The sequence below is a fragment of the Bos javanicus genome, chromosome 3, assembly GCF_032452875.1.
Source record: "Bos javanicus breed banteng chromosome 3, ARS-OSU_banteng_1.0, whole genome shotgun sequence".
In the NCBI taxonomy this organism is placed as follows: Eukaryota; Metazoa; Chordata; class Mammalia; order Artiodactyla; family Bovidae; genus Bos; species Bos javanicus.
In genome coordinates, this window is record NC_083870.1 from 16,907,613 (window position 1) to 16,932,989 (window position 25,377).

Sequence of the window (25,377 nt, forward strand, 5' to 3'; positions counted from 1 at the left end):
GTAGGTCTTAAGTAAATACTTTGAAGGTTGAAGGGAAATTCTGCCTTTATAGCTGAGACGCTGGTACACGTATTAGCTTCATACATCCTCCACTTCTAGCTGGAACCTTGAATCCCAGCCTTCCTGGGCCTTCAGCATTCCTTAAATAGGAAGATGCAACGGTCCCTTGACCTATCTCCAAAAAGATCTCTCCTCAAATAAGGCAAGTTGTGAGTGAGCAGCCTTCATTTCCCCACCTACTCTACACTGTCCACCTACTCTATGCTGTTACCAAAGGAGACAGACAGCAACGGGCGGCTGGTGAGACAGAAGCCTTTAATGAAAGAGGAGTTGCAGGCCTGGCCCACTATTCTTGCGCCCTTGTTGGTGGGGAGGGAAAAGTAAGGTGAGGGGAAGCAGGGTGAAGGAGCAGGCATGGCAGGGTGGAGGGGACGAGCGCTGCCGCGGGGCTGTCTCCTCAACTGTTCTCCCAGAAGAAGTTGTTGCACGCCACCGTGAGGGCAGCCACCAGCACCACATACTCCTGGAAGTCCACCTCTCCATCTCCATTCTCATCCAGCTCCTTCATCACCTTGTCCACAGCGTCTGCATCCTTCTGGGCCTGTGGAGGGAGGAGATGGAGAGACAGGTATACAGGGAGATGAATAGCACTGAATCAGGGGCATGGGGGGAGGGGTGATTGATTGGGGAGAAAAAGGCAGAGATGAGCAAGAGGAAAACTACTTATAATTATGGGACTCTTGTTTCCTTCCTCAAAACCAACAAAACATTTGTGGCTTCCGGTTGCCTACAGAATTAGCTCCCTAACACGGCAGAATAATAAAAACAATTACCATATGTTGAGTGCCTACAATGTGACAAGTTCTGCACTAGGAGCTTTACAAGCATTCTCATTTAATTCTAGCACAATTAGAATGAAGTGGGTTTCATTATTCCCATTCTAGAGAAGAAACAAATTGACAGTTAGTGGTTAAAGAACATGCCCAAACTCACACAGCTAGAAAGTAATAGCATCAGAATTTGAACCCAGGTCTCATAAAATCTAAAAGCTGATACACTTTCTACTGGTTTCTTTTCTGCATCCTTCAGTTCAATCAAAACTACTGAACATATTCCATCTTCTTTCTCCCATCCTCTTGTTAAGATATTGTGCGTGTGAGGTTGCTTCAGTCGTGTCCAACTTTTTGTGACCCTCTGGACTGTAGCCTGTCAGGCTGCTCTGTCCATGGGATTCTCCAGGCAAGAATACTAGAGTGGGTTGCTGTGCCCTCCTCCAGGGGATCTTCCTGACCCAGGGGTGTCTCCTGTGGCTCCTGCATTGGAGCGGATTCTGAGACTGAGCCACCTGGGAACACTTCAGATACTGTACCTCCTCCTAAAATGTGTTTACTTACTCTAATAATCTTCCAGGGGCTTGAGTGCCACCTCTTTGGAGAGGTTCTCCCACTGCAGTTAGGTTAATATTCTCCCATAATCCTTTCTGACACCTCTGTTAAGGCCCTGGGTGCTTCCTGGTGATCAAGGTTTGCTTTCAAGTGTCAGTCTTTTCCTTCTAGGCTGTGTGTTTTGTTATTGATGCGTCTACACATCGCCTAGCCCTTAACAGGTGATCAGTAAATCAGGGCATTTTGACTTGAACCCAGAGGAGTGGGGGGCGGGGGGAGGGGTAGGAGACGGATGGTTGGGCTGAGCTGGGGTGGGGAGATGGCAGAGAGGAGCATACTTTGTTCCCCCATCCCTCCCCAACTCCACCCTGTACCCCCACCCTGTGCTCACATCCAGGAAGCCGGAGAGCTCCGTCTGCAGCAGCTCTTTCAGCTCCTTCTTGCTCAGCTTGTACTTGTCTCCCTCTTTGCCCGAGTGGGCGTGGAACACATTGATGAGAGTCTCCATCGCCGTCTCCAGCTCAGAGCCCATCTCGAAGCTTACCTACCCACGTCCCATCATGGAAGTGAGCTTGGACCATGCTTAGGGTACCTGGGGTTGGGGTAGGGTCCCACAGCTCAAAGAGCCATGAGATCGGATCCCCACCACAATTCATCTTTCCTGAGATTTTACACAAACAGAACTTCTAGACTCATTCTCTGAGCCCTTCAATCCATACCCTAGCCAGAAAGAGTCAGGGCTTTGGGCATGGAGGTGGAGCAGCTGGAGCTGGGCTCACTTTAGAGGCCTAGAGTGGACTCTGCTTGGCTCCTGGCTGCCTGGACAGACACTGAGGTGGGTGGGGCAGGCAGGCGGGGGTGGTCACAGGACCCAGTTTGGCTTCCTCTGGCTCTATTTTTACCCTTGGATTGCCTGCCTAGCACAGCCAAGCTCTGCTACTGGGGATGGTGGGCTGGGCTCCCTTCTATAACCTTGACTCTGTGGCCCACCATAAACAAGGAGTCAGCCTGGAGCCCTTGGTCAACTTGGTGGAAAGGGTGGCAGTCCGAGTGGATGGTCCAAGATTCATGGGGAGGGAGCCTGAACATGTCACTTTGGCTTCCCTCCATTACCTCTAGTTTGGTTCCTCTTACTTCTCTGCAGAATCAGCCCTTCTACTGGGTAGTAGTGGGAAGGGAAAGAGGAATGTCTGAGCCTTTTCCCTGGAGCCAGGGCTCCCAAGGAAGGGGAGAAGATACCTGCGGGATCTTGTCTCTGCTGTTGGCCGCTCCTGTCCCCAGGCCAACTTGGGTGATATTAGGACAGTGGCAGCAGGGAGGATGGGGCTGGGATGTGTTTGGGGAGATAAAGGCTGAATGCATGAGATCTTCTAAATCCAAGGGGCTGGGAGAGAGGAGGGGAAAAATGGAGGGGTCTGTTGAAGAGAGGGGACTACCAAGGCCTCTTTCCCTTGGCCTTGGGACAGTTGGCCCCTCCACAGCCTCCGGGGGCAGCTCAGGTATCTCAGATCAGGTATCCCCATCCTTCCCCAGGCCTGAGGGGTCAGACAATGGGCTCTGATCAGATGACATCCTAGCTCTTCAATGGAGCCCTTGTATGTGTCACCTGAACTCCGGACATGAGAAGCGGTTGTCACAGAGACCTGGGGGAGATGGAACCCAAGCCGGGGCTGATAGAGGGGATAAGGAGGAAGAGGGAGGGGTGCTCATGGCTCAGTTACCAGCCCCATCCAGGAAGGGCACCTAGAGGGTGCCTGGAGACCTCGAGCAGCCTGGGATTTTGCGTAGGGGCCATTTTGAAAGGACTTTGGCAGGGAGGGGGTAGACAGAAAAACAAAGGGAAAGAACGAGAGGAAAGAGGAGCCGAGGTATGGGACAAGAAAGAGGAGGAGGAGAAAGGGAGGTCATATGAAGGGAGGGTGGGAGTGGGTAGAGTTCCCTAGTGCCCCCTCTTCCTGGTATCACATGGTCCATGCTCTCGGAGGGAACCTGGGCAAGGCTGGGTGGGGTGGCAGATACACAAAGGCTGCTGGTGGGTGGGTGTGCAGAAGGAGCAGTTCCATCTGCTTTCTTATTCTTATGCCACTGGAAGCAAGGCAAGAGCTGGTTCTCCTCCCCAGCACCTGGGAGAGGGAGGGAGCTTTGTGGGGGCTCTTGAGGGCTCTGTGGTAGGAGGGCCGGGTCTCCTGGAAGCTCAGTGGCTGGGATTCCCACTGGCTTCCTCACCCGCCAAGCTCCCAGATTTCCCTCTGACCTTCAGTTGCCTCCCCCCAGCACCTTCCAAACAATGTCTCCCCCAAATCCCAAACTCCTCTCAGACCCTCAGGGCACTGCAGTGCCATCCGTCTCCGTCTCCTGGAACCCTGCTGAAGCCCCCTCTTCCCCAGGCTGGCCAGGGCAGGGAGCAGGGCAGATGGGGCAGGATACTCACTGTCAGCCTGGGAGCAGGTTCTGGACAGGCAGACGAGACTGCAAATGTGGCTCCTGGAGCTGTGCAGGAAGACCTGTCTTCAGCTGTCCTTCCCCTGCGACGCCCCCTCCGCACCGGCTCCACCCCTTCACAGACAGACACCCAGTGGGGCGAGGGGCCAGGAGTGGACAGAGGCGCCCTCTGTCTCCTGGGCTGAAACAGGCTGCCCTGTGTCCTCTTCTCCAGCCTTGGATGCCACTCCCACGCAGGGGCCCCAAATGGCAGGGCCCAGGAGGAAGGGAGGTGGGAAAGGTCCTGGGAAGAAGGAACACTGAGAGGCCTTCTGGACTCTTCCTCCCATGCTCCACCCTCCCCTCCCAGTAATAATGGGTGTGCAGCCGGGCAGAGAGGAGGTGTGTGCACCTGACTGAGGGGGCTCATCTTGGAGGGGACTCCTCGGTGAATAATTTAGTCTTGGGAGTCTCCCTGAGGGGTTTCATCCTGACAACCCCACTGAGGGATTTCAATCCAGGGTCTCCTCTGTGCGGGGCACTCAGCCTGGGTCCCGCTCTGTTTGTCGGGTCTCAGAATGGATCCTCTGTGGAGGTCTTGGGCTGCAGGATCCTTAGTGGGGTCTCATTTTGAGGGGCCCTTTGTGGTGTTTCTTAGATGGGACCTCTCAGTGCTGAGCTCCCCCAGTTGTTTTTCCAATCTGCAGTGCCTTCTCCCAATGGCAATAGGCTGCTGCTGCTGCTAAGTCGCTTCAGTCGTGTCTGACTCTATGCGACCACATAGATGGCAGCCCACCAGGCTCCCCCGTCCCTGGGATTCTCCAGGCAAGAATACTGGAGTGGGTTGCCATTTCCTTCTCCAATGCAGGAAAGTGAAAAGTGAAAGTGAAGTCGCTCAGTCGTGTCTGACTCCCAGAGACCCCATGGACTGCAGCCCACCAGGCTCCTCCATCCATGGGATTTTCCAGGCAAGAGTACTGGAGTGGGGTGCCATTGCCTTCTCTGCAATGGAAATATACATACACCTCATTAGAGAAGGGGGTATGGTGGGCCAGCAGGCTCCCTGTATTGGGAGTGATGGGATCCCAGTATGCCTGATGAGTGGGATCTGGCCAGGCAGCTCCAGGGAGTCCCCTCCCTCACCAAGTGGAGGCAGGTGGGCTGGGTTGTGGGGACCAGGGTTCCTGGCCTGATTGCTGGAGCAGGGGTGGGATGCCGTATGTGTGATTGGGCAGGTCTCCTCTCCACAATCTACGACGGAAATTTGACACCTCCGGGCTTGGGAGGGGCTCTCTCCTCCTTCCTGGAGGTTTATAAACCACAGCCCTGGGGCTCCTGCTTGCTGCACCCCATCTCCTTGCCCCGGTGAGTCTTTCCCTCTAACCCTGGAGGGAGCCTGGGGAGCATTTTTTTCCGCCCTGGGCTCCCAAGTCCCTCCCCTGGACCTGGCTTAGACTGGGATTCAGGAAATGGCTTTGGGAAATGCAGCAACAGTCCTCACAGAGGGGAGGGGGTGGGCTGGAAAAGGGAGGATGAGTGGGCATGGCCCCAGCCGTCACCCCCCGAGTCTCCCCTCCACCACTGCCTCCGGCTGTGAGTGCCAGTACCCAGCCCAGACCGCTGTTTCTGGGAGACGAGGGTAGGGAGGGCTGTGGGGTCTTGAGCTCCACACTCTGCCCAGCTGCCCCCGAGGGGAGATGTGCGTGGGGCGACAGAGAGGCGGGTTCTGTCCAGACCGAGCCAGCCCTGACCACAGCTGGGCATCTGCCAGACCCTGGCTTCTCTGCTGGGAAGAGCGGCCAGTGTGTGTGTGTGGGGGCGGGTGCAGTGCAGGCGGGTGGAGACCCAGGTCCTTGCACAAACAAGCTTTGGAGACAAACAACCCCGTGACCCTTTGAGGCTGGTGAAACTCCAAGAAAGGGTCCCTGGGACTAAACCCCACGAGAGGGGCCACACGAGACTGAGAGGAGTCCAAAGAAAGACCCCAGTCCGAAAGCCTCCTCCCAGATGGAGGGGTCTCCAGACTGAGGGACCAACGCACAGGGGTCCCTGAGACACGGATACAGCAAAAGGATCCCCAGACTGTGAGACCTAGAGAGGAAGGGGTTCCTGGAAGTGAACATTCCTGCCTCCTTACGCTGAGGTACCGTTGCCTGGTCCCTTGCCCCAAGCTCCATCCCCTCATCCTTGTCCCTTTTCTTCTTCCCTGTGAGGCTTCCTCAGGCAGAGACTTGAGGTGGCAGCGCCAGGGCAGGGGCCTCTGGCCTGTCCTGACTCTCCCTTCCTCTCCTTCCCCTCCGGCAGGCCAGCCCCGTGAGGACATCAGCCCCAGCTGCAGGGTCCTGATGGCAGCCGAGCCACTCACTGAGCTGGAGGCGGCCATTGAGACAGTGGTCACCACCTTCTTCACCTTTGCAGGGCGGGAAGGCAGAAAAGGCAGCCTCAGCGTCAATGAGTTTAAGGAACTGGTCACTCAGCAGTTGCCTCACCTGCTCAAGGTGGGTGGGGGTCTCTGGGCATGCGGTTTTGGGAGCCAGGGACTGAAGGACACTGGGTCCGTGAGGAGATATTGCTGAGCATAAGGTGACCACAGGTGGACTGAGAAGAAGTGTGTGGCAACTGCATGTGTAAATGGTTCTGGCTGTTCTTGCCTGCTGTGTGTGTGACTAGGTAATACTATGAGTGCATGTGTGTTGCTGCAAAGGGCTTTGTGCTCCTGCCAAGCGAGGCTGTTGGGTTCTTGTTGGGTCTCTCTGGTTTCATTTTCCCAGCACAGGACTGGACCCAGAGCTGGTTTCCGGAAGATTCATAGGCCGTCAGAGCTGAAAGGAGGCCAAGAGAAAATATGGTCCAAAGTCCTCACTTCACATGTATAGAAACTGAGGCTCAGCTATGGGAAAGGGTTTGTTAAAAATAAAAACACAGCCGAACTCACAGAGTCGCAGAATCTCAAAGCAGGAGGTTCCTGTAAGTGGTTTGTGGTTATTCCCTGCGCTCTCTGGGAATCCCCTCGGTAATGCAACTGACACCATCATTCTTTCTCTCCTACTTACAGGATGGGGTAGGGATTTACGTTTCATCTTCATTGGGTTGGCACATCATCCCAGGCTGTTCAGTTTCATTTACATCCTTTCTGAAAATTCACAGGCACACAAAAGTGTGTGAATATGGATTAAAAAAAAAAAATCCCTACAAACTAGTCTCTGAAATGCGTAGTCTATCATCTGGAATATCTCCTACATCCTTAAACTTCTCCCTTCCTCTTCTCACAGGAAACGTCAGGCTCTCCCCTGAAAATACAGCATTCCCTGTAGCCCTGTCAAATAATGACTGGTTTTTCTTCCAAATCTAATTCCTTCTGGGCCTGGAAATTCAGGTAGTGACCTCTTTGCTTTTCATTGCAACTTCCAAATGATAGTTTCCTCTCCTTCTCCTCCCCCACTCTCCCTCTCCTGTCCCTGCTCTCCCCATCTCTTCTTCTTTTTTTTGGCTGCACCTGTGGCATCTTGTGGGATTTTTTTTTAGTTCCCCTGACCAGGGGTCAAACCCAGGCCCTTGGCAGTGAGAGCACAGAGCCCTAACCACTGCACTGCCAGGAAATTCCATCTTCATCGTGAGACACTCAGCTCCTTGGAAGCTCATATATACGCCTGCCATTCTAATTGTACACCTTATAGCTCTTCAGCTTCTGGCTTACTGTTTTTCTTCTCGTCATTGCCACTGTCAGAATCCACACAGACAACTCATTCCACACCTGGGCCTTTCGATTTCTTCAGTTCCTTACTTTCAAAGATTCTGTCTTCCTGCATCTCAGCATTCTTGTCTCTCTGCCCCACTGCCCTGTTCAAGATCTTTACATCTTGTCATTACCAGTGCATCGTCTCCACAATCTCAGTTTCAGGCCTGTCTTCATCGACCACCTCCTGCCATTCCATCCACTCCATCCCTTCACTCCACCATTCTGACTCCACTGGAACCTTCAGTCTCTTGACCTTAATTAACACTTTTCCATCTTCCATCACCATCCCTCAAGACCTCACTTCCCTTCTTACTCTGCTGGGTTCTAAGGCTCACCACTATAATCACTTGCTCAACTCCCCTTGATTCTCTTTGTTTCTGTCCTAGTTACTTGGCAAAATCTCAACCCGGGTTAAATCCGACATTTCAACGCCATTAGCTTGCTGGTGAAACCCACCATTCTGCGGCTGAATTTGGCTGGAGAAAAATATACTTCCACGTTGACTTGTCTTACTTTAAATCTATGACTGTTGGCAATGCCTGGTCATTCTCCATTCCCCTACTTGATTCATTTACCAGCCCTTTCAGATGATTATTTCACAACTTTTCCTTTCTCCTCAACTCCAGGACCTCTTCTCATAATCTCCTTGTCACTGAGAATTTTTCTCACTGAGAAAATAAAAGCCATCAGGAAACTTCTGTGTGCTTCCTCCCCCAAATTTACTAACTGATCAGCCCATTTCCTGCCTGCCTTCATGTTACGGGAATGATCTCTCTCTGCTTTTAAGGCTGGTCCCTCTGCTGGTGGCGCTAAATCCCATCCCTTCTCACCTTCTGAAAGATGTAACTCTCCCAATTCTTCCTCTCTTCTCTTGCATCATCAAAACTTCCCTCTGTAGGGACTTCCCTGGTGGTCCAGTGGTTAAGACTTCCCCTTTCAATGCAGGGGACACGGGTTCGATCCCTTGTCAGGGAGCTAAGATCCCATATACCTTGTGGCCAAAAAGTCAAAACGTAAAGCAGAAGCAATACGGTAACAAATTTAATAAAGCCTTTTAAAATGGCCCACATAAAAAAAATCTTAAAACTTCCCTCTCTACCGCCCTTGACCCTGTAATTCCCTCCAGCTATGCCTTACACCTCTGCTCCCCTTTGTAGTAAAACTCCTCAAAAGCAGGGAGAGTTATTTATACTTGCCGTCCCTGCTTTTCCTCTCCTGGTTCAGAATGCACATCCCCCAGGGGTCTGCTAGACTTACTCCTCATTTGACTCAGATGGCACGTCCTCAGCGTGGCCCTCCTTCGCCACCGAGCACAGAAATCACCTCCTGTGCCCTGTACCTTTGTTATTGTTGAGTTGCTCAGTCGTGTTGACTCTTTTGTGACCTCATGGACTGTATCCTGCCAGGTTCCTTTGTCCATGGGATTTTCTAGGCAAGAACACTGGAGTGGGTTGCCATTTCCTTCTCCAGGGGAGTCTTCTCGACCCAGGGATTGAACTCTCATCTCCACATCTTCTGCATTGCAGGTGGATTCTTTACTGCTGAGATACCAGGGAAGCCTAAGACATCAGGACTGATATGTGCTTAGTCGCTCAGTCGTGTCTGACTCTTTGCGACCCCATGGACTGTAGCCCACCAGGCTCCTCTGTCCATGGGATTTCCCAGGCAAGAATACTGGAGCAGGTTGCCATTTCCTGCTCCAGGGGATCTTCCCAACCCAGAGATCCAACCTGCACCTCTTGCGTCTCCTGCATTGGCAGGTGGACTCTTTACCACTGTGTCACCTGGGTAGCCCTCTGTCCCCTTTACCCTAGAGCTGTTTTCTTTCAGGACAGTTTCTTCACAACAGCCTCCATTACATAATTTAATTTAATTTATTTTTAAGATATTTATTTACTTATTTGACGGCGCCAAGTCTGAGTTGCAGCATGTGGGATCTCGTTCTCTGACCAGGCCTCCTGCATCGCGAGTGTGGAGTCTTAGCTGTTGGACCACCGGGGAAGTTCTTCCATTATATAATTTTATGTTACCAAGAAGTAACATGTAATTTCCTTCCTTTCCATTGGAGGAAACATTCTGATTTTCATAAAGGGGAGGAATCTGCTCACTGCTTTATTTTCAGCACTTAGAGTGGTGTCTCACTCTTAGGTGGTGTTGGTTGGTCGCTCAGTCTTGTCTGACTCTTTGTGACTCTACAGACTGCAGCATGCCAGGCCTCCCTGCCCTTCACTGTCTCCTGGAGCTTGCTCAAACTCATGTTCATTGACTCAGTGATGCCATCCAACCATGTCATCCTCTGTTGCCCGCTTCTCCTCCTGCCCTCAGTCTTATCCATGTTTTCTTCCATATCCTTCAGTTCAGTTTTCTTCACAAAAGCTTAAAATATAGTTCTACATTTTTCCTGAGTGCTTTATTTTATATTTTTACTATTCTCAGTGGAATCTTTCATATTATATTTCCAAAATGGTATTTGTTTTTGAGTATTAATATTATCACCAGATACTTTATCATTTCTAATAGTTTTTTTGGGGGGAAAGAAATACAGAATTGTAGCTAAGAGCATAAGCTCCGAGTTAGACAACCTAGGTTCAAATACAGGGTCTAGTTTGTCATCTGTGGTGAGTACTTTAATCTTTCTGAGCCTTGATTTCTCACCTGTGAACTGGACTCGTACCGTTCTTGTTGGATTGGTCTTACATTTATTCAGTCAGTATTTATTGAGTGCCTACTATGTTCTGTTCTGACATTGACCTAGGCTTTGGGTTATAGTAGTGACCAAGCCTCCACTCTGTGCCAAACACTTTCCCAGGCATTGGTAACACGGTGGTGGACAAGATGGACAAGGGCCCTATGTTCCTGGAGCCTTTCATTCTAGCAGATTATGAAGACTGAATGATGTAAAGCATGTAATATGTTCAGCATAATGCTTGGAACAGTCAGAACTATTAAATGCTTACACTTGCTGAAATGTTAGCTTTTATTGCTCTTTTTGGTTTTTCCTAGGTATACAGTTATCTAATTGCTAATATTACAAGGGGTGAATTTACATCCTCTTTCTTAACAATTTTACTTTTTATTTCTTTCTCTTGACTAATTGTATGTTTCCCCTCTCCCTCCCCATGTAACACTTGCAATTGCTTTCCCCTGGCAATGCTTATAGTATTTTACAGTTAAGTGTGACTGTGTCCTTTAAAAAAGTCTGTTGAGCTCTTCTATGAATTAGTTTCGTGCCATCTATAGATCTGGAAAGCCGCCTTAGCCTTCATCCAAACGTTGATTCAAATGTTGGGCATGCGCTGTGCCTGAGGCATCCTTGTCTGGTTTGACATGGATCTGTTGTTCAACAGTCAACTTTTCTGTTGTGGTTATCCATCTGGCAACAAACCCTTTGATCACGGTGGTCCAACTTAGAATATCCTTAGATTTCACAGGTCTGCTGGGAGAGACTTTGCCAAGGACCCCCTAGAAAACCAGATACCTTGTGTCCTTGCCATTCCCCTGATCTACCAGGCTAGTGACCCGGCTGGAAGAATGAGAAGGCATTAGGGTTACACAAGCAGGCAGCAAAGTGCTGTGAATGCCTCCAACTTTCTGTGAGGGAGGAGGGTGGCCTGAGAAGACTCTGAGGGTGGTCAGAGGGAGTCCATGCCTACAAGGGCTCCCCAAGTGTCCTTGGGCTTATCCCAGGGCTGGTGCAGTGATGTGCTGAAACCTCCTGGTACCTGCAGTTGAAGGCCCATTTGTGCATCTCTTCCCCTCTCTGCGTTCAGTGACATCACGTTTATGGTTCACAATCCCCCATGGTGGGTGTATTTAGACCACAGCACACACTATAACCAGGTTCCCCACTTCCACCCTTTGCTTCCCCCTGGAGTCGGGCACCAGGGCAGTGCCATGTTGAGGCTGCAGCTTCACCCAGAAGGTGTGAGGGTAGCTCTAGTGCTCTTTGAGGGAAGGGAATAGTGACTGGCAATTCTTCCCTGTCTCCCTGTGTCCAAACAGTCATTTCTAACTCTACTGTTTGCTGTGGTGTCTCCCCAGGATGTGGGCTCCTTAGATGAGAAGATGAAGAGCTTGGATGTGAATCAGGACTCAGAGCTCAAGTTCAGCGAGTACTGGAGGCTGATTGGGGAGCTGGCAAAGGAGATTAGGAAAGAGAAGGCCCTGGAGATCCGGAAGAAGTGACGCCAGCTGGCTGGGATGGGGGCGGGCATGGCATGGCTGGGTTGAACCCCACTCCCCGCAAATAAAGCTTTCTCCTTGAAACACGGATGTTGCTTATTCCAGACCCATCCTGATTTCTTCTCTTGAGACCAGGGGGGTGGGAAAGCTCTGCCCCCACCTGAGGGCAAGTCCAAAAATTATGAGCACCAACATAATTCGTCTTCAAATATTCTGCAGCATCAGGTCTCGAACGGGTAGGTGCTCAGTAATACATGGTTGATGAGTGAATATATGAAAGGTAGACTGAGATCTCTGGGACATGTGAGGGGACTTATATCCCGCCAGCTGCTCTGGGGCTTGGTCTTGGCTTTTACTTTCTTATTCCTGGGGTTTGTGTCCTTGGATGGTAATGATAGCAGTGAACATGTGTTGAGGGCTTGGTCTGTGCCAGGAATGGTGCTGAGCATTTTCTTGCATTAGTTAATTCTCACAGGCTGTTGAGGGAAGTACTATTTTTAAGTCCTGTATCAAAGAAGAGGAAACAGATTTTGGAGAGGTTAAGTCACAAAGACAAGAATAGGTGGAACTGGAACTTCCCCGGTGGAGTGGCCAAGACTCCACGTTCCCAATGTGGAGAAACTGGGTTTCGTCTCTGGTCGGGGAACTAGATCCCATATGCTGTAACTAAAGATCCTGCACAGTGAAGGTCGAAGATCCCTCGTACCACGACTAAGACCCGGTGCAGCCAAAAAAAAAAAAAAAAAGAATAGATGAAACTGGGTTGAAATTCCAGAGCCTCTGTGATGAATTGGGATCGTCTCTCAATGGGTACACTGGGCCAGGTTCTCATCCTTCTTGGCTGGAGAGGCATGCGGTTTACACTATCTGCCACCAGAGGGAACAGGGGTGGGGCAACTCAGCAGGTGCTGCCTTCCAGGGCCTGGCACCGCCTTACTGTCAGGAGGCTATCGTTTGAGGCCGCTGAGTCCAGAGGAACGTTTAGTCTAAGACAGTCTCCTCATCACACATCATAAAAGGGTCCTAGATTGAGATTTGCCCTGTAAGTACCCCTGGACAGAGAAACCTCAGAGGGAACCCCAGGCTGGAGCTCTGAGGGTCTACTTGAGACATTCCAGAGTGGCTCCCCCAAGACAGGTACCCTAAGAGGGACGCCCAGACTGAGATATTAGAGACCTCGGGCTGAGGCACTCTTGGAGAAACACTGCGATTGAAATACCCTCAGAGGGGTCCCCAGATTGAGACCCTTTCAGAAGAATTCTCAGAATAAGACACTTTGGGGACTTCCCTGGTGGTCCAGTGGTTAAGAATCCACCTTCCAATGCAGGGGATGTGGGTTCAACCCCTGGTTGTGGAACTAAGGTCCCACATACCTCGGAGTGCAGCCAAAAAAAAAAAAAAGAATAAGACACTTCCAGAAGGGTCCTCTCATTGAGACACAGACACCCCTGTGTGCTTAGTCTCTCAGTCATGTCCAACTCTTTGGGACCCCATGGACAGTACCCGCCAAGGCTCCTCTGTCCATGAGATTCTCCAGGCAAGAAACTGGAGTGGGTTGCCATGCCCTCTTCCGGGGATCTTCCCAACCCAGGAATCGAACCCAGGTCTCCCGCATTGCAGTCAGAGTCTTTACTGTCTGAGCCACCAAGGAAGCCCAAGAACATTGGAGTGGGTAGCCTATCCCTTCTCCAGGGGATCTTCCTAACCCAGGAATTGAACCAGGGTCTCCTGCATTGTTGGAGAAGGCAATGGCACCCCACTCCAAGAAGGCGATGGCACCCCCACTCCAGTACTCTTGCCTGACAAATCCCATGGACGGAGGAGCCTGGTAGGCTGCAGTCCATGGGGTCGCTAAGTCGGACACGACTGATCGACTTCCCTTTCACTTTTCACTTTCATGCATTGGAGAAGGCAATGGCAACCCACTCCAGTACTCTTGCCTGGAAAATCCCACGGACGGAGGAGCCTGGTAGGCTGCAGTCCATGGAGTCGCTAAGGGTCGGACACGACTGAGCAACTTCACTTTCACTTTTCGCTTTCATGCATTGGAGAAGGCAATGGCAACCCACTCCAGTGTTCTTGCCTGGAGAATCCCAGGGACGGGGGAGCCTGGTGGGCTGCCGTCTATGGGGTTGCACAGAGTCGGACACGACTGAAGCGACTTAGCAATAGCAGCAGCTCCTGAACTGTAGGCAGATTCTTTACCACCTGAGCTACCAGGGAAGCCCAATTGAGGGCAAAAGTACAGAGGAACCCTGGAAGGAGAGAGACGAGGGAGGGACACTGAGAGATATGCCTGGACCTCAGAATTTAGGAAAGGAGCCTAGAGACTCTGGCTCTGAGCTTCGCCTGATCACACTGACTCCCCTGCCTTCTTCCTCCCCATGGGCTGAGGAGGGCCCCTGGGGTTGGGCTGAGTCCCCCCACCTCAAACTCCGGTCCAGGCTCCCTGGATGTCGTCGTGGGTGCTGGATTGTGTGTTTGGGGGAAGGGGGTTGCAATGCAGCCTCTGTTCAGGGAAGATATGGAATTCTGAGGGAGGGAGGAGCAGCTAGCCCAACCAGTTTGGAGAGGTTGTTAGCTGACAGATAGCCTGCGTGCTAGCTGCTCTGGGAACTGAAAGGAAGTCCCAGACAACCCTCAGTCGGCTCCCTCCTCCAGGCTGCCCTTCTCTGGCTCCTTTCTCCTGACCCAAGTCTCTTCCCTCAGGACTGGGGAAGGCTGGGGTCTGGGACCTCAGCAGGCTTGAGTGTCGCTATCTAAATTGGCCTTGAGGGGAAAGGAGTGTGTGTGTGACACTTTAAAGGACAGAGAGGTCCCTGGGGACATCTTTCAAGCCACGTGTCCTTCATTCCCCTAGGCCACAAAACCCGCCCTGACCAGCCTCTTCTCCTTTCCTGGTGGTTGACTCAGGGCCTCTCAGAGCCCCTCTGCTTCTCTGTCTTACTTTTCCTCCAGGCCTTTCCTCCCAGGCTTTGCGCCACTGTGTTTCCAAGTCTTCCCTCTCTCCCTCAGCAGCCTCTCCTCCCCTTTCTTCCCTGGACTCTGCCTGCTGGTCTGGGGCCAGGGGGATCCCAGACCCAGCTTCTCCACGATTCCCTCCTCTCGGCCAGGATGGGGCGGGCTCCCGGAACTGCAGCCAATGGAGGTGGGGCCCTAGGAGGTGGAGCCCCTACTGCAGGCTCACAGTCCAGGCGGCAGCTAGAGCTGGGTGGCCCAGCCAGAGCTGGGAGGCCCAGCCCCCTGCCTCCCCTCCCTCCGCCCAGGTATAAGAGCTGAGCTCAGGTGAGCTAGCTTCTTCAGTCCTGTCTCAGAGGCTGCCAGCGGGTAAGGAGACCCAGGGCTTTTCACCCAAATGGACTGAACCAGGTTCAGAGGGCATGCTTAGCCTATCCTAGCTTAGTCTGGCTGGGGAAGGTCTGGGGGACCAGGCCCTGGAGGCTGGGGTGTGTGTGTGTGCGTGTGTGTGTGTGTGTGTGTGTGTATGTACAGAACAGTGGGGGGCTGAGGAGAGGCCTCTAGATAGTAGGCCTGGGGCTGTGACCTTAGCTCCTGGAGCCTGGGCAGGGAAGGGCTTATGTGGTGTTGGCTCTGACCCCCTGGGTGAGGCACAGAATATCTGGGGTGCAGCCAAAGGGGATAGTTGAGCAAGAAATGCTGAGTTCTCCCCTTAGCTCAGCTGCCCCTCTCCTCTGAGCAGATCATGAGCCATCAGCTCCTCTGGGGCCTGCTGTAGGACGACAAAACTCTCACCACAGGGCCAAGCGCGTCGAGCATCATGGGACAGTGTCGGTCAGCCAACGCTGAGGTGGGCCCATTCATTCCTGACCTTCCTGTTCCCGCTCCTCTCCTTCACCCTGAGGGTCTGTGTCCCCCACTGACTTCTGTCCCCTCACCTTGGCCTTGCTCTGCACTCCAGACCCTGCCTGTGAGACCTGAACCTCCTCTCTGGTGCCCACACAGGGTGATGAAGATGGGCCCCCCTGAAGAGGATGCTTGGGCCTCATGCTAGGACCTGCCCTGCCTGGAGGCTGGGGGAGGCGGGGAGGAAGCCTTGTCCAACCCATGGCTGAGGGCAGAGGACAGTGGGGGCAAAGGGTGCTGGATGCTGGGCTTTGGGGGTGGGCGAGGGCCCATGGGCCTGTCAGCTGTCTTATTCTGTTGGCTCTGTCAGGCTCCTGGGGAAGCAGGCTGTCATAGGGTGGGTGAGGCCTCCTTAACATGGGTGATGTCTCTTGTCCTTAGGATGCCCAGGAACTCAGTGATGTGGAGAGGGCCATTGAGACCCTGATCAAGAATTTCCACCAGTATTCGGTGGAGGGTGGGAAGGAGACGCTGACTCCCTCCGAGCTCCGGGACCTGGTCACCCAGCAGCTGCCCCACCTCATGCCGGTACTGAGAGAGTGAACCCCGCCCCAGGCAGTACCCTGACTTCCCAAGCAAGTGCTCCAAGACCCCACCCACGCTGCCACAGCCCCTGGCACTGGCAACCCCTAGCCCTTCCTCTGTCAATGCCAGGCAGGCTCAGGTCCTGCTTCCTGCCCCTGGGCAGGGTGTGGTGGGAAGGTTGAAAGGTACTGCCTGTCTGAGCTGTGGTGTCTTCCCTCCTTGCAGAGCAACTGTGGGCTGGAAGAGAAAATTGCCAACTTGGGCAACTGTAACGACTCTAAACTGGAGTTTGGGAGCTTCTGGGAGCTGATTGGAGAAGCAGCCAAGAGTGTGAAGCTGGAGAATGCTGTCCAGGGGAGCTGAAAACCTTCCCCTGGAATTCTGGATGGGTCGGGTGGGATGCTGGGGAAAGGGGACCTTAAACACCTCTCTCCACCACCCCCACACTATTCCCCAGCCCCATCTGGCTCGCCTCTGCAGGGTTCAGGTTCATAATGGCCCTTCTGGGGCCTCTGTGCACTTCATCCCTGTGGAGCTTATGAGTCCAGGGGTCCCCACCAAGGGGAGGCTCGGGGAGCCGTTGGGGCCAGGGACATATGTGGAAGGCTGCTGGAGGGTTGAGGATGGTGTAAGGGCCACATCATTTAGTAGTGGGGAAGGGCAGAGAGGAGCTGAGCTGTGGGAAATGATTTGGAGGGTGTGGCAATAGGGATGGACATTTGGTACTAAGAAGGGTCTCTATGAAACTACCCCTCCTAATCTCTTCCCCAACCCAAACTGTCCAGTGCTCTCCCTCCCTGTCCCTAGCTCTGCTTCAGCCTCCTCTCAGGACCCTGTCTCCCTGACTTAGGAAAGGGGAAGGGAGAAAGAGCAGGCTCGGGGAGAGGCTGAGGACGGGGACTTGGGAGTGAGAGGACCAGCTGGGCGCTTGGGCATTTACAGGATGATGGTTGTTTTGTATCATTTGATTAATAAAAAAAATGGAAAAAAATGAAAGATGTTGTCTTGATTGGTCTACCTCCCATCCCAAGGGTCCATGGGTAAGAAGGAGTTGGGGTGAGTGCGGGTGAATAGCAGAGTCATTGGGTGGCAGGGTTCATGTGGAGGTGCAGTTGTCGGCAGCGGAAGTGACTGGGGGGACTCACACTCTCCCGTGAATTTGGGTTGAGGAGGGCACCAGGCCTAAAAGGTGGGAGACCTGGTCCTTTCTGAGGATCAAGCTGTACTTTGCCAGTGGCCTGGCCTTCTGGCAGGAGAGCGGGGCATGTATGCACATGTGGGGAGAAGGACATGAACCCAGGTGTGCTGGGGCCTGCATGACTAGCAGCGAGGGAGCCGTGAGGCTGCGAAACGGGCTGACCGACCTGGGGTTGAATCTCAGCTCTGCCGCTTACTATCTTTGGAACTTGGGGGCATCATCTCAGAGTATCAGTTTCCTCATCTGTAAAAATGGGATCAGACATGTGATGTGACTACTCAACAGAGAGGCTGACGCAGAGTGAGAGCCCAGGGAGCTGAAGTCACTGGAACGGGGGATGGGGCCCTCCTGGAGTCAGCTTTTGCCTCTGGGACATCCCTGACCAGTTTCCTATGGTATTTCAGAGAAAGGGATGGAGGGGTCGTTTTCAGAAGAATTCTCTGTTGCACATGAGGTCTTAGGGATGCATGCACTGAATGGGGAAGACAGGAGCCACACTCTGGATCCTTCTGACTGGAGCTGACAGAAATGGGCATTACTCTTGAAATCCCAAACAGTCATATTTTCTGTGGCCAGCCAGGCTGGCCTGGAATGCTAACTGAACTTGTCTGTCAGGGGCCGCTGAAACTGGGCTCCCAGTGACCCCAGGTGAGTAGGGCAGGTGACTGTCCTTCCCTTCCTTTCTCGAAGTTGTAAATTCTGCTTGGAGCCTGGGGAACGAGGAGGGTGGGGTTGGGGGAGCGCCACCTCTACCACTCCCTCTGGGGTGGGGGCAGAAGGGTGTTAAAAAAGGTGTGTATCCCTTTAACAAGGGCCCAACCCCAGGGCCCAGTCGAGAGGGAGTTCAGTGACTACCTCCCCACCGAGCCAGCTCCGCCGGGCAGGGCCGGGAGGGAGTGGGACAGAATCTGGGAGTGCAGCGGGGAGGAGTCCTGGCTGGGCTGAGCGTGGGGAGCTGCTTGGCAGTGCCAGAGCCCAGGCCCCAGAGCCCTGCAGGAGAGGAAGTGGACCGAGAAGGCAGGTGAGCACCTCAGGCCCATCCTGGGAGGTCTGGGGCTGCCGGAGGGGCCCCCGTAGGCTTGGGAGGCCGGGACAAGGGGCGGTGAAGGGGGCCTGAGGAGAGGGGCCCTGCAGGGACTGAGCAGGAAGGTTTCATTAATTGTTAACTTTCCCCCAAAGCCAGTTTGGGAATGGAGCTTTCTAGTGGGGTCGGGGGCTGGAGAGGGCTTCAGAGGAGTGGTTGCAGTGGTGAGACCCCCTTCCCCAGCCCAGCAGCTGCCTGGGATCGTCTCCCTGGGTTGGGCCACCGGGTAAAGTGTTGAGCTTTGCTCCGATTTTCACTCACAGTTCAGGGCAGATGTGTGTTGGTGGGGGTTGGGGAATAGCCAGACCCTGGACACAGGCCTCGCTGGGCTCTGAGGCCTGTGTCCTGGAACAGGTGATGAAGTCCAGGAGGAGCCAGCAAGGGCCGAGGGGGTCTGAGAGCAGCCTGAGGAGGGGAGGCAGCTCCTGGGTGGCCTCTCTGTAGCTCTGACTCCAGCAGGTCCCAGTGCTCTGAGACCAGGAGAAACCTGGGTGAGGCCCCCTGGAGCCCGAGTTCTAGGAGAGGGGCTGGGAAACTGGGCAGCTTCTCCTCTACCTCAGGACCCAGGCAGGTTCTGGCTTGACTTGCTTTGCTCAGTGGAGCCACCGGCCCTATGGAGCATTCCCCTGCCCTGCCCTGCCCAGGAGGGTGGCGGTGGGGGCAGGGATGCTGGGAGATGGAGCCCCTGAGTGCTGGGGAGCAGGGCTCACACTTTCCCCTTCGGCTAGAGAGGCGCCGGCTGGGTGTTGGTGAGGCCAAGTGCAGCAGTATGTGTGTGTCCATAGCAAGCTCCTCCAGCGTAACTTGTCTGGAAAAAAAATTCAGATAAACAGGTTTCTTCCTCCAGCTACACACTCTGAAAGCAGAAGCGTTTGGAAGGTAGATGGGTCACCCAAGCAGAGAGGATCAGAAATGGCAGAATTCCTTGCTTATTATGATTATGTATATTTGTGTATTAGATGCTGTGAGTTCTGTGAGGGTGAGGAGGGGTGAGGCAGGGACACCTGTTTGAGATATTCTGGGACTGGGAAAAGAGCTAGAGGAGGGGGACAGACAGTGGAGTTGTAGAGGCTGGAGAAGTAGTTTGGAACAGCCTTGCATATGGAGCAAAGCATTACCAGCCTGGTGGTAGATTTTGCCTTCCTGTGCTTTGCAGACAGCTGGGGCAAATGAGTGAATTAAGAAAGAAACGAATGAGTGAATGAATGAGTCAATGAATGAATGAGTAAGCAAATGAATGGTGGATACAGGAGTGAGGTCAATGGAAGGGATGCAGAGAATGCCAAATTTAAGCTTGAGGATGGACTAGGCTCTAGAGGAGAGATGACTAGGAGGGATAGGAGTCCAGGGACATATCCCAAAACTTGGGAACAATTTAAGATTCAAGAAGTATGTGTGGAGTGGGGAAGAAAAGGTGAGTTTTAGAGGGTGTGGGCTCCATGTGGAAGGGGACTGGGGAGTTAAACAGATGAGGGGGTGAAGAAGAGGCCCTTGGAGGGGTGGGGCCCAGTGCCTGGGGGTGACAGGGTGGGGCTGGAGTGACTGAGACCCAGGAAGGTGGTGTCAGGGCAATTTGAGCTTTTGGAGAAGTCAGCAAGCTGGGCTGAGGTGGGCGGGGTGGGGGTGGGGGCCTCTCAGTTGCTCAATGATGAATCAGCCAAGGTGAAGACAATGAGAGCTTTGCCCCAGCTGAGAGGGTCCTTTGCAGGATGAGTCCTTCTATTTCTGCTTTTTCTGAAGGCTGTAGTATACAGTCCAGCTCCCCTATCACTCTCAGGACAGGATCTGCTTAGAGGAAAGTCAGTGCACTAGTTACCTCCTGCCCCGCCCTTCCCAGGGAGGGGCTGAGGGGAAGGCCCACCACCTCCCTTCACCCCAGCCCCTTGTCTGGGGACCCTGTGGCCTGGTAGGCAGGAGGGGCAGGTGGCCTTGGCATGGGTGTAGTGAGGGCCTGTCTCCTGGCCCCCAGGGGAGGGAGGTGATGACACCTGACTATTAGCCTCTGATATCTTTCCTTCAGAAAAAAGAAGAGCATTTTTTTAACTCCGGAGTTGTCCGGTTGACTAGAAGGTGGGGTGGGGAATTTTGGGAAGCCTGGGATCTGAAGCCTACCTCGCTGGGTGACTGTGCGCTTGACAGGAGGTGCTGAGATGTCTCCTGGGAGCTCACCTATGTCTTGCCAGATAGAGGCTGCTGCTGCTACTGCTAAGTCGCTTCAGTCGTGTCCGACTCTGTGCAACCCCATAGATGGCAGCCCACCAGGCTCCCCCATCCCTGGGATTCTCCAGGCAAGAACACTGGAGTGGGTTGCCATTTCCTTCTCCAATGCATGAAAGTGAAAAGTGAAAGTGAAGTCGCTCAGTTGTATCTGACTCTTTGCGACCCCATGGACTGCAGCCCACCAGGCTCCTCCATCCATGGGATTTTCCAGGCAAGAGTACTGGAGTGGGGTGCCATTGCCTTCTCCGTTTACAGATCCTCAACCTTCTAAAAGTGACCTGCCTCAGTATGAGCTTTCAGTCAAACTATATGTCTAATATGGTGTCATTTGTCTATGTTACTTGGTTTCTTTTTTTTTTTTTTTTTTGCTTTTTGTTACTTTTTTTTGGTGTCATCACTTCAGTTTGATTTAGTCACTCAGTTGTGTCTGACTGACTCTTTGCGACCCCATAGACTGCAGCCTACCAGGCTCCTCCACCCATGGGATTTTCCAGGCAAGAGTACTGGAGTGGGGTGCCATGAGACATGGTAAAAAGGAAGGGCAGGACTGGGCTCCAAGAAGGCAGGTGGTGGGAGGGGAGTGGGTGACCAGCAGGGAGAGGGACAGTGGCACATTGCCCCCAAACCCATTTCTTCCCATTTGCTCTCCTTTTTTATTTTAATCGTTTATTTATTTACTTATGGTTGCACTGGGTCTTTGTCCATGTGCATGGGCTTTCTCTAGTTGGGGTGACTGCAAACTACTCTCTAGTTGCGCTGTTCAGGTTTCACTGTGGGGGCTGCTCTTGCTATGGAGCACAGGCTGTAGGCACGAGAGCTTTAGTAGTTGCGGCTCAGGCATTAGAGCACGCAGGATTGGTAGTTGTGTTCCCTGGGCTTAGTTGTTCTGTTACAGGTGGAATCTTCTTAGAACAGTGATCAAACCCATGTCATTGGTGGGCGGATTCTCATCCATCCTACCACCAGGGGAGTCCCTCCCTTTCCTATTCTTATTTCCCTCAGGATTCCTCATTTGGGGAACAAGGTCTGGGATGGGTAAAGTCAAGGGTTCTCTGAACTTTCTCCCACTCCCAAGGTTAGTTGGGAGTAGTTGATAAAATTCTTGCTGACATGAATGCAGCATCAGGAATTCTCAGGAATACTGGTCAGAGGCGTGGCCCATTCCGCATCCGGGGGCAGGAAGGCAGACGGTTCACGGGCTGAAACACTTTTGTCTTCATTTGTGAATGTTAGAGCGTTTGTATGAAAGTCTCACAAAGGTGTGAACATTGAACCACACAATTACACACAATAAAGAAAGATGTCTTCCCTGGTGGCTCAGATAGAAAAGAATCCGCCTGCAGTGCGGGAGACCTGGGTCAGGTAGATAGATCCCCTGGAGAAGGGAATGTCAACCCACTCCAGTATTCTTACCTGGAGAATTCCATGGACAGAAGAACCTGGCGGGCTATATACAGTCCTCGGGAGTTGCAAAGAGTTGCACACAACTGAGCGACTAACACTTTCATTTTTCACTTTCACTGGAAAAAGAGTAGGGTTTCCTATATTTCTGGTTCCATATTTCATCTTTCTGGCCACAGGCCAGATGGTCAGGTGGACGAGGCAGCAGAGAGAAGGGGAGAATACCTGGTTAGAGTCGCCTCAGCCTGACCTCTCTCCCTCTCAACTCTCCTTCCTTCCTGCATCCTGGCTTTCCTTCTGAACTCACCCTTCCTTTAGAAGAAGTTTCATAGAAGAGACATCTTAGAAGGGTGGTCAGGGACCTTGGCTGCCTAGTGTCAGGGCTGGAAGGAGGTGAAATATTTATAGAACCTCTACCTTGAGCAAGGCATTGACCAGGTCATGTGGGCCAGGGGAGATGCAGAGATGGTTGTATATCTTGGGTTTTAAAAAGTGGTCCCAAAGTCTCCGTGTCCTATTGTTTGGTTCAGGAAACGCAGTGGCTGCATGTAAGAAACACCATCCTTGTGTCAAGGAATGTCTGGTGTCTGAGGAGAGAAGATCTTAGAAGAGATTGCAGCCATACTAGCTAGTGGGCCCAGCCGACAGCGGCTGAGAGTCTGTGGGAGTCAGGGGAGGGGGGTACTGACGGCAAGGGCCAGGGCAACCTCCCCCAGGAGGTGGGGTTTGGGCAGGCTTCAGCTAGGTGGAGAGGGCAGGGTAAAGGGCCCAGGAAGAGGGATGGAGGGCCAAGAGGGGATTAGAGAGCAGGTGGCAGGGGTGGGAGCTGTGGTGGGCCAGGGAAGCGGACCTCCCTTCCAAAGCGAACCACAGGATGCCCTGATAACGGTGTCCATCTTCCAGAGCCAGGACCAACGGGCAAGGTGGCTGCAACTCATCCTTGGGCTTGGGGGTGGGAGGGAAGGCTCATTTGCCAGGGTTCACTTGGGGGGGCTCCGGGCATGGGTGGTGACTCACAGAGTAGATCCGCCTGCTCCCCTCATATCCTGTTATTCTGTTGGCTGTATCCGTTTGGAATGTGAGTGCCTTTTGTCCTGGGGCGAGAGGGTGACGTGTGTAGCCTCTGGCTGGCTTCGGAGGCTCCATCTCCAGCGGTCTCCAGCTAGGGCAGGACCAGGCCTGGCTCCTCCTTAGGTAATGGGGTGGGGGGGCGGTCCTTGGATCCTGCTGTATATTTCGAAGGGGGTATGAGGGAGGTTAGGCTAGCCGGGGGTGGGTGGGGACCTGCACAAAGCCTGACCTGGTGTATCAGGATATTGTTTAACCAGAGAAGGACAGCCATGGCCTGAGACCCTTAATGTACCGTCCTGGAGCCCAGCTGAAGGATTAGGGAGATCCTAGGTCTGCCTCCTGCTTTGTGGCCTGGGGCCAGGTCTCAGGCCACCTGGGGGGTGGGGGACATGGCTCCTGTCCCTCCCCAGCCCCCGTGGCCCATCCTATGAGTTTCTAGCTGATACTTGTTCCCGGGGCAGGGACCCTGGGTAGGCTGGGTATGGAGAGGGCAGAGGGATGGGTGCTGGCACTCTCTGTCTTCCCACGGATCCTCTCTTCTCTCTGGGGCTCTGACAAGCCCAGTGCCTGGGGCTGGGGAAGGGCCTGGAAAACCTGCTGAGGCGGTTGAGCTGGAGATCACCTGGATGAGAGGAGACACATAGTTCTCATTCCAGGCCCACCTCCACGTTCAGCCTGGGTTCTTGGGTTCTCCTTTCTCTCCCTCCTCCCGAGGTCCGGGGTCTAGCCGGCTAGCATGGGGGGCAGGAGCCCAGGGGGTGGGACCAGCGGGAGGACAGGGGCTGGGAGACCTAGGCAGAGATGTGGTCTGTGAGCTGTCCTCTCTTCCCCTCATCCTGGCGCCCAGGCCCCGTGAGGTGTGAGGCAGTGAGATGGCGGACTCCTACACGGAGCTAGAGAAGGCGGTGGTCGTCCTGGTGGAAAACTTCTACAAATACGTCTCCAAGCACAGCCTGGTCAAGAACAAGATCAGCAAGAGCAGCTTCCGGAAGATGCTTCAGAAAGAGCTCAACCATATGCTGACGGTGAGCTTCCCCCGACCCAGGGGCCTGGCCCTCCTCAGCCCCCAAAGCCCTGTCCCCTCTGGGTGTCCTTCCTGACCGCTTTCTCTGTCCTTTCAGATTCCCGCCCCCCCGCCCCCCAAACCAGGGTCTCAACTCCACGCGGGCCTCTGTCTTCAGCGTGCCCAGGCCTGAGCCAGTGAAGGCTCTGTTCCCATTTTCTGAAGGCAGCAGCAGCCCAGGCCTGGGGTCCTGCCTGGGGCCGCTGTAGAGCTGCCACATCAGCACTGCTAATCCTTGATTCTCCCCCAGGACACGGGGAACCGGAAGGCTGCTGACAAGCTCATCCAGAACCTGGATGCCAACCACGACGGGCGCATCAGCTTTGACGAGTACTGGACCTTGATAGGCGGCATCACTAGCCCTATCGCCAACCTTATCCGTCAGCAGGAGCAGCAGAGCAGCAGCTAGAGGCCCTCCCGTCGTCCCTCCCGCCACGCCCTTCCTAGGCTCCCTCCTCAGCCTCCTCTGCCCACCCAGGCCCGTCCTCTCTTCTCCCTCTAGACCCTCCTAGGACCATAGCCGAACAGGGTAAGGGGAAACGTCAGGGCCCCTTTGTGAGTGTCTCAGTCTGGGGGTGCCTCCCTGTGGGTCTCAGTCCCTGGAGCCAGAGGACCCTGGGGCCCCTCTGTGACAATGCTGTATGGGGACCCAAGAGTTTCCCTACCTGTTCAGTCCATCTACCCTTCTGACTTCCGATGTTCCTGCCTGATTCCAGGCCTCTCCTGACCTCAGAGGTCAGCTTGCTGTTTCAGGTCTCCGGGTTCCTGGCAGCACCAGCAAGGACTTCTCTCTCGCTCTCCCTTTAGCCCCTCTGCTGGGTAGAGGAGATTTCCAGGGATTGTCCTCCAGCTGCCTCTGCGTCTGGAAACAGGGTCGAGCCCCCTCCCTTCTCTTCAGCCACTGAAATGGGAAAAAGGCTTGATCTGGAGTTTTCCTCCCCCTCACCCAGTCCCTTTGTCGTGTTTATTAAAGCCTTTCCACTCCTTGGAACCTCCTCTTGTTTTGGTGATCTTTGCCAGGGGCCCTAAGGCAAGGGAGCAGCAAGGGGGAATCTCATGAGAAACCCCAAGGGCAGAGGAAGAAAGAAGGACTCTGGGACCCTGCAGGTGCTGTCAGCAAAGGGTCAGCAACTTCTTCCCTCCTCCTTGAAGGGCCAAGGTCACATGTCGTTACCTCTGGGCCCTCATAGCCCAAACTCAACTCACATTCAACTTCTGGCACAC

The 25,377-nt window shown here is 53.6% G+C and overlaps 4 protein-coding genes across 11 annotated transcripts; 3 read left to right on the forward strand and 1 right to left on the reverse strand.

Moving 5' to 3' along the window:
• Positions 1-296: 296 nt before the first annotated feature.
• On the reverse strand, positions 297-3,925 carry S100A1 (S100 calcium binding protein A1). 2 transcript variants are annotated; one of them, XM_061405851.1, is made up of 3 exons: positions 3,817-3,925; positions 1,777-1,929; positions 297-601 (listed from the first exon to the last, which is right to left on the reverse strand). In XM_061405851.1, the coding sequence occupies exons 2-3, from the start codon at positions 1,915-1,917 to the stop codon at positions 458-460; spliced, it is 285 nt and encodes a 94-aa protein (XP_061261835.1). In that variant the 5' UTR covers positions 1,918-1,929; positions 3,817-3,925; the 3' UTR covers positions 297-457. The 2 variants fall into 2 exon arrangements, with proteins under 2 accessions (XP_061261835.1, XP_061261844.1); XM_061405860.1 differs by having other exon boundaries at positions 1,777-1,977; positions 3,817-3,923.
• A 1,143-nt stretch (positions 3,926-5,068) lies between these two features.
• S100A13 (S100 calcium binding protein A13) lies at positions 5,069-11,811 on the forward strand. Of its 2 annotated transcripts, none has more exons than XM_061405881.1 (3): positions 5,069-5,171; positions 6,111-6,304; positions 11,587-11,811. In XM_061405881.1, exons 2-3 carry the CDS (start codon positions 6,152-6,154, stop codon positions 11,728-11,730), a joined length of 297 nt encoding a protein of 98 aa, XP_061261865.1. In that variant the 5' UTR covers positions 5,069-5,171; positions 6,111-6,151; the 3' UTR covers positions 11,731-11,811. The 2 variants fall into 2 exon arrangements, with proteins under 2 accessions (XP_061261865.1, XP_061261864.1); XM_061405880.1 differs by having other exon boundaries at positions 5,153-5,949.
• Positions 6,393-25,148, forward strand: S100A16 (S100 calcium binding protein A16). 5 transcript variants are annotated; one of them, XM_061405879.1, is made up of 3 exons: positions 6,393-6,416; positions 23,938-24,115; positions 24,404-25,148. In XM_061405879.1, exons 2-3 carry the CDS (start codon positions 23,963-23,965, stop codon positions 24,560-24,562), a joined length of 312 nt encoding a protein of 103 aa, XP_061261863.1. In that variant the 5' UTR covers positions 6,393-6,416; positions 23,938-23,962; the 3' UTR covers positions 24,563-25,148. The 5 variants fall into 5 exon arrangements, with proteins under 5 accessions (XP_061261863.1, XP_061261861.1, XP_061261859.1 ...); XM_061405877.1 differs by lacking the exon at positions 6,393-6,416 and adding an exon at positions 17,580-17,962; XM_061405875.1 differs by lacking the exon at positions 6,393-6,416 and adding an exon at positions 18,133-18,335.
• S100A14 (S100 calcium binding protein A14) lies at positions 14,809-17,112 on the forward strand. 2 transcript variants are annotated; one of them, XM_061405867.1, is made up of 4 exons: positions 14,809-15,054; positions 15,428-15,535; positions 15,973-16,119; positions 16,342-17,112. In XM_061405867.1, exons 2-4 carry the CDS (start codon positions 15,506-15,508, stop codon positions 16,477-16,479), a joined length of 315 nt encoding a protein of 104 aa, XP_061261851.1. In that variant the 5' UTR covers positions 14,809-15,054; positions 15,428-15,505; the 3' UTR covers positions 16,480-17,112. The 2 variants fall into 2 exon arrangements, with proteins under 2 accessions (XP_061261851.1, XP_061261854.1); XM_061405870.1 differs by having other exon boundaries at positions 14,865-15,012.
• Positions 25,149-25,377: the final 229 nt, after the last annotated feature.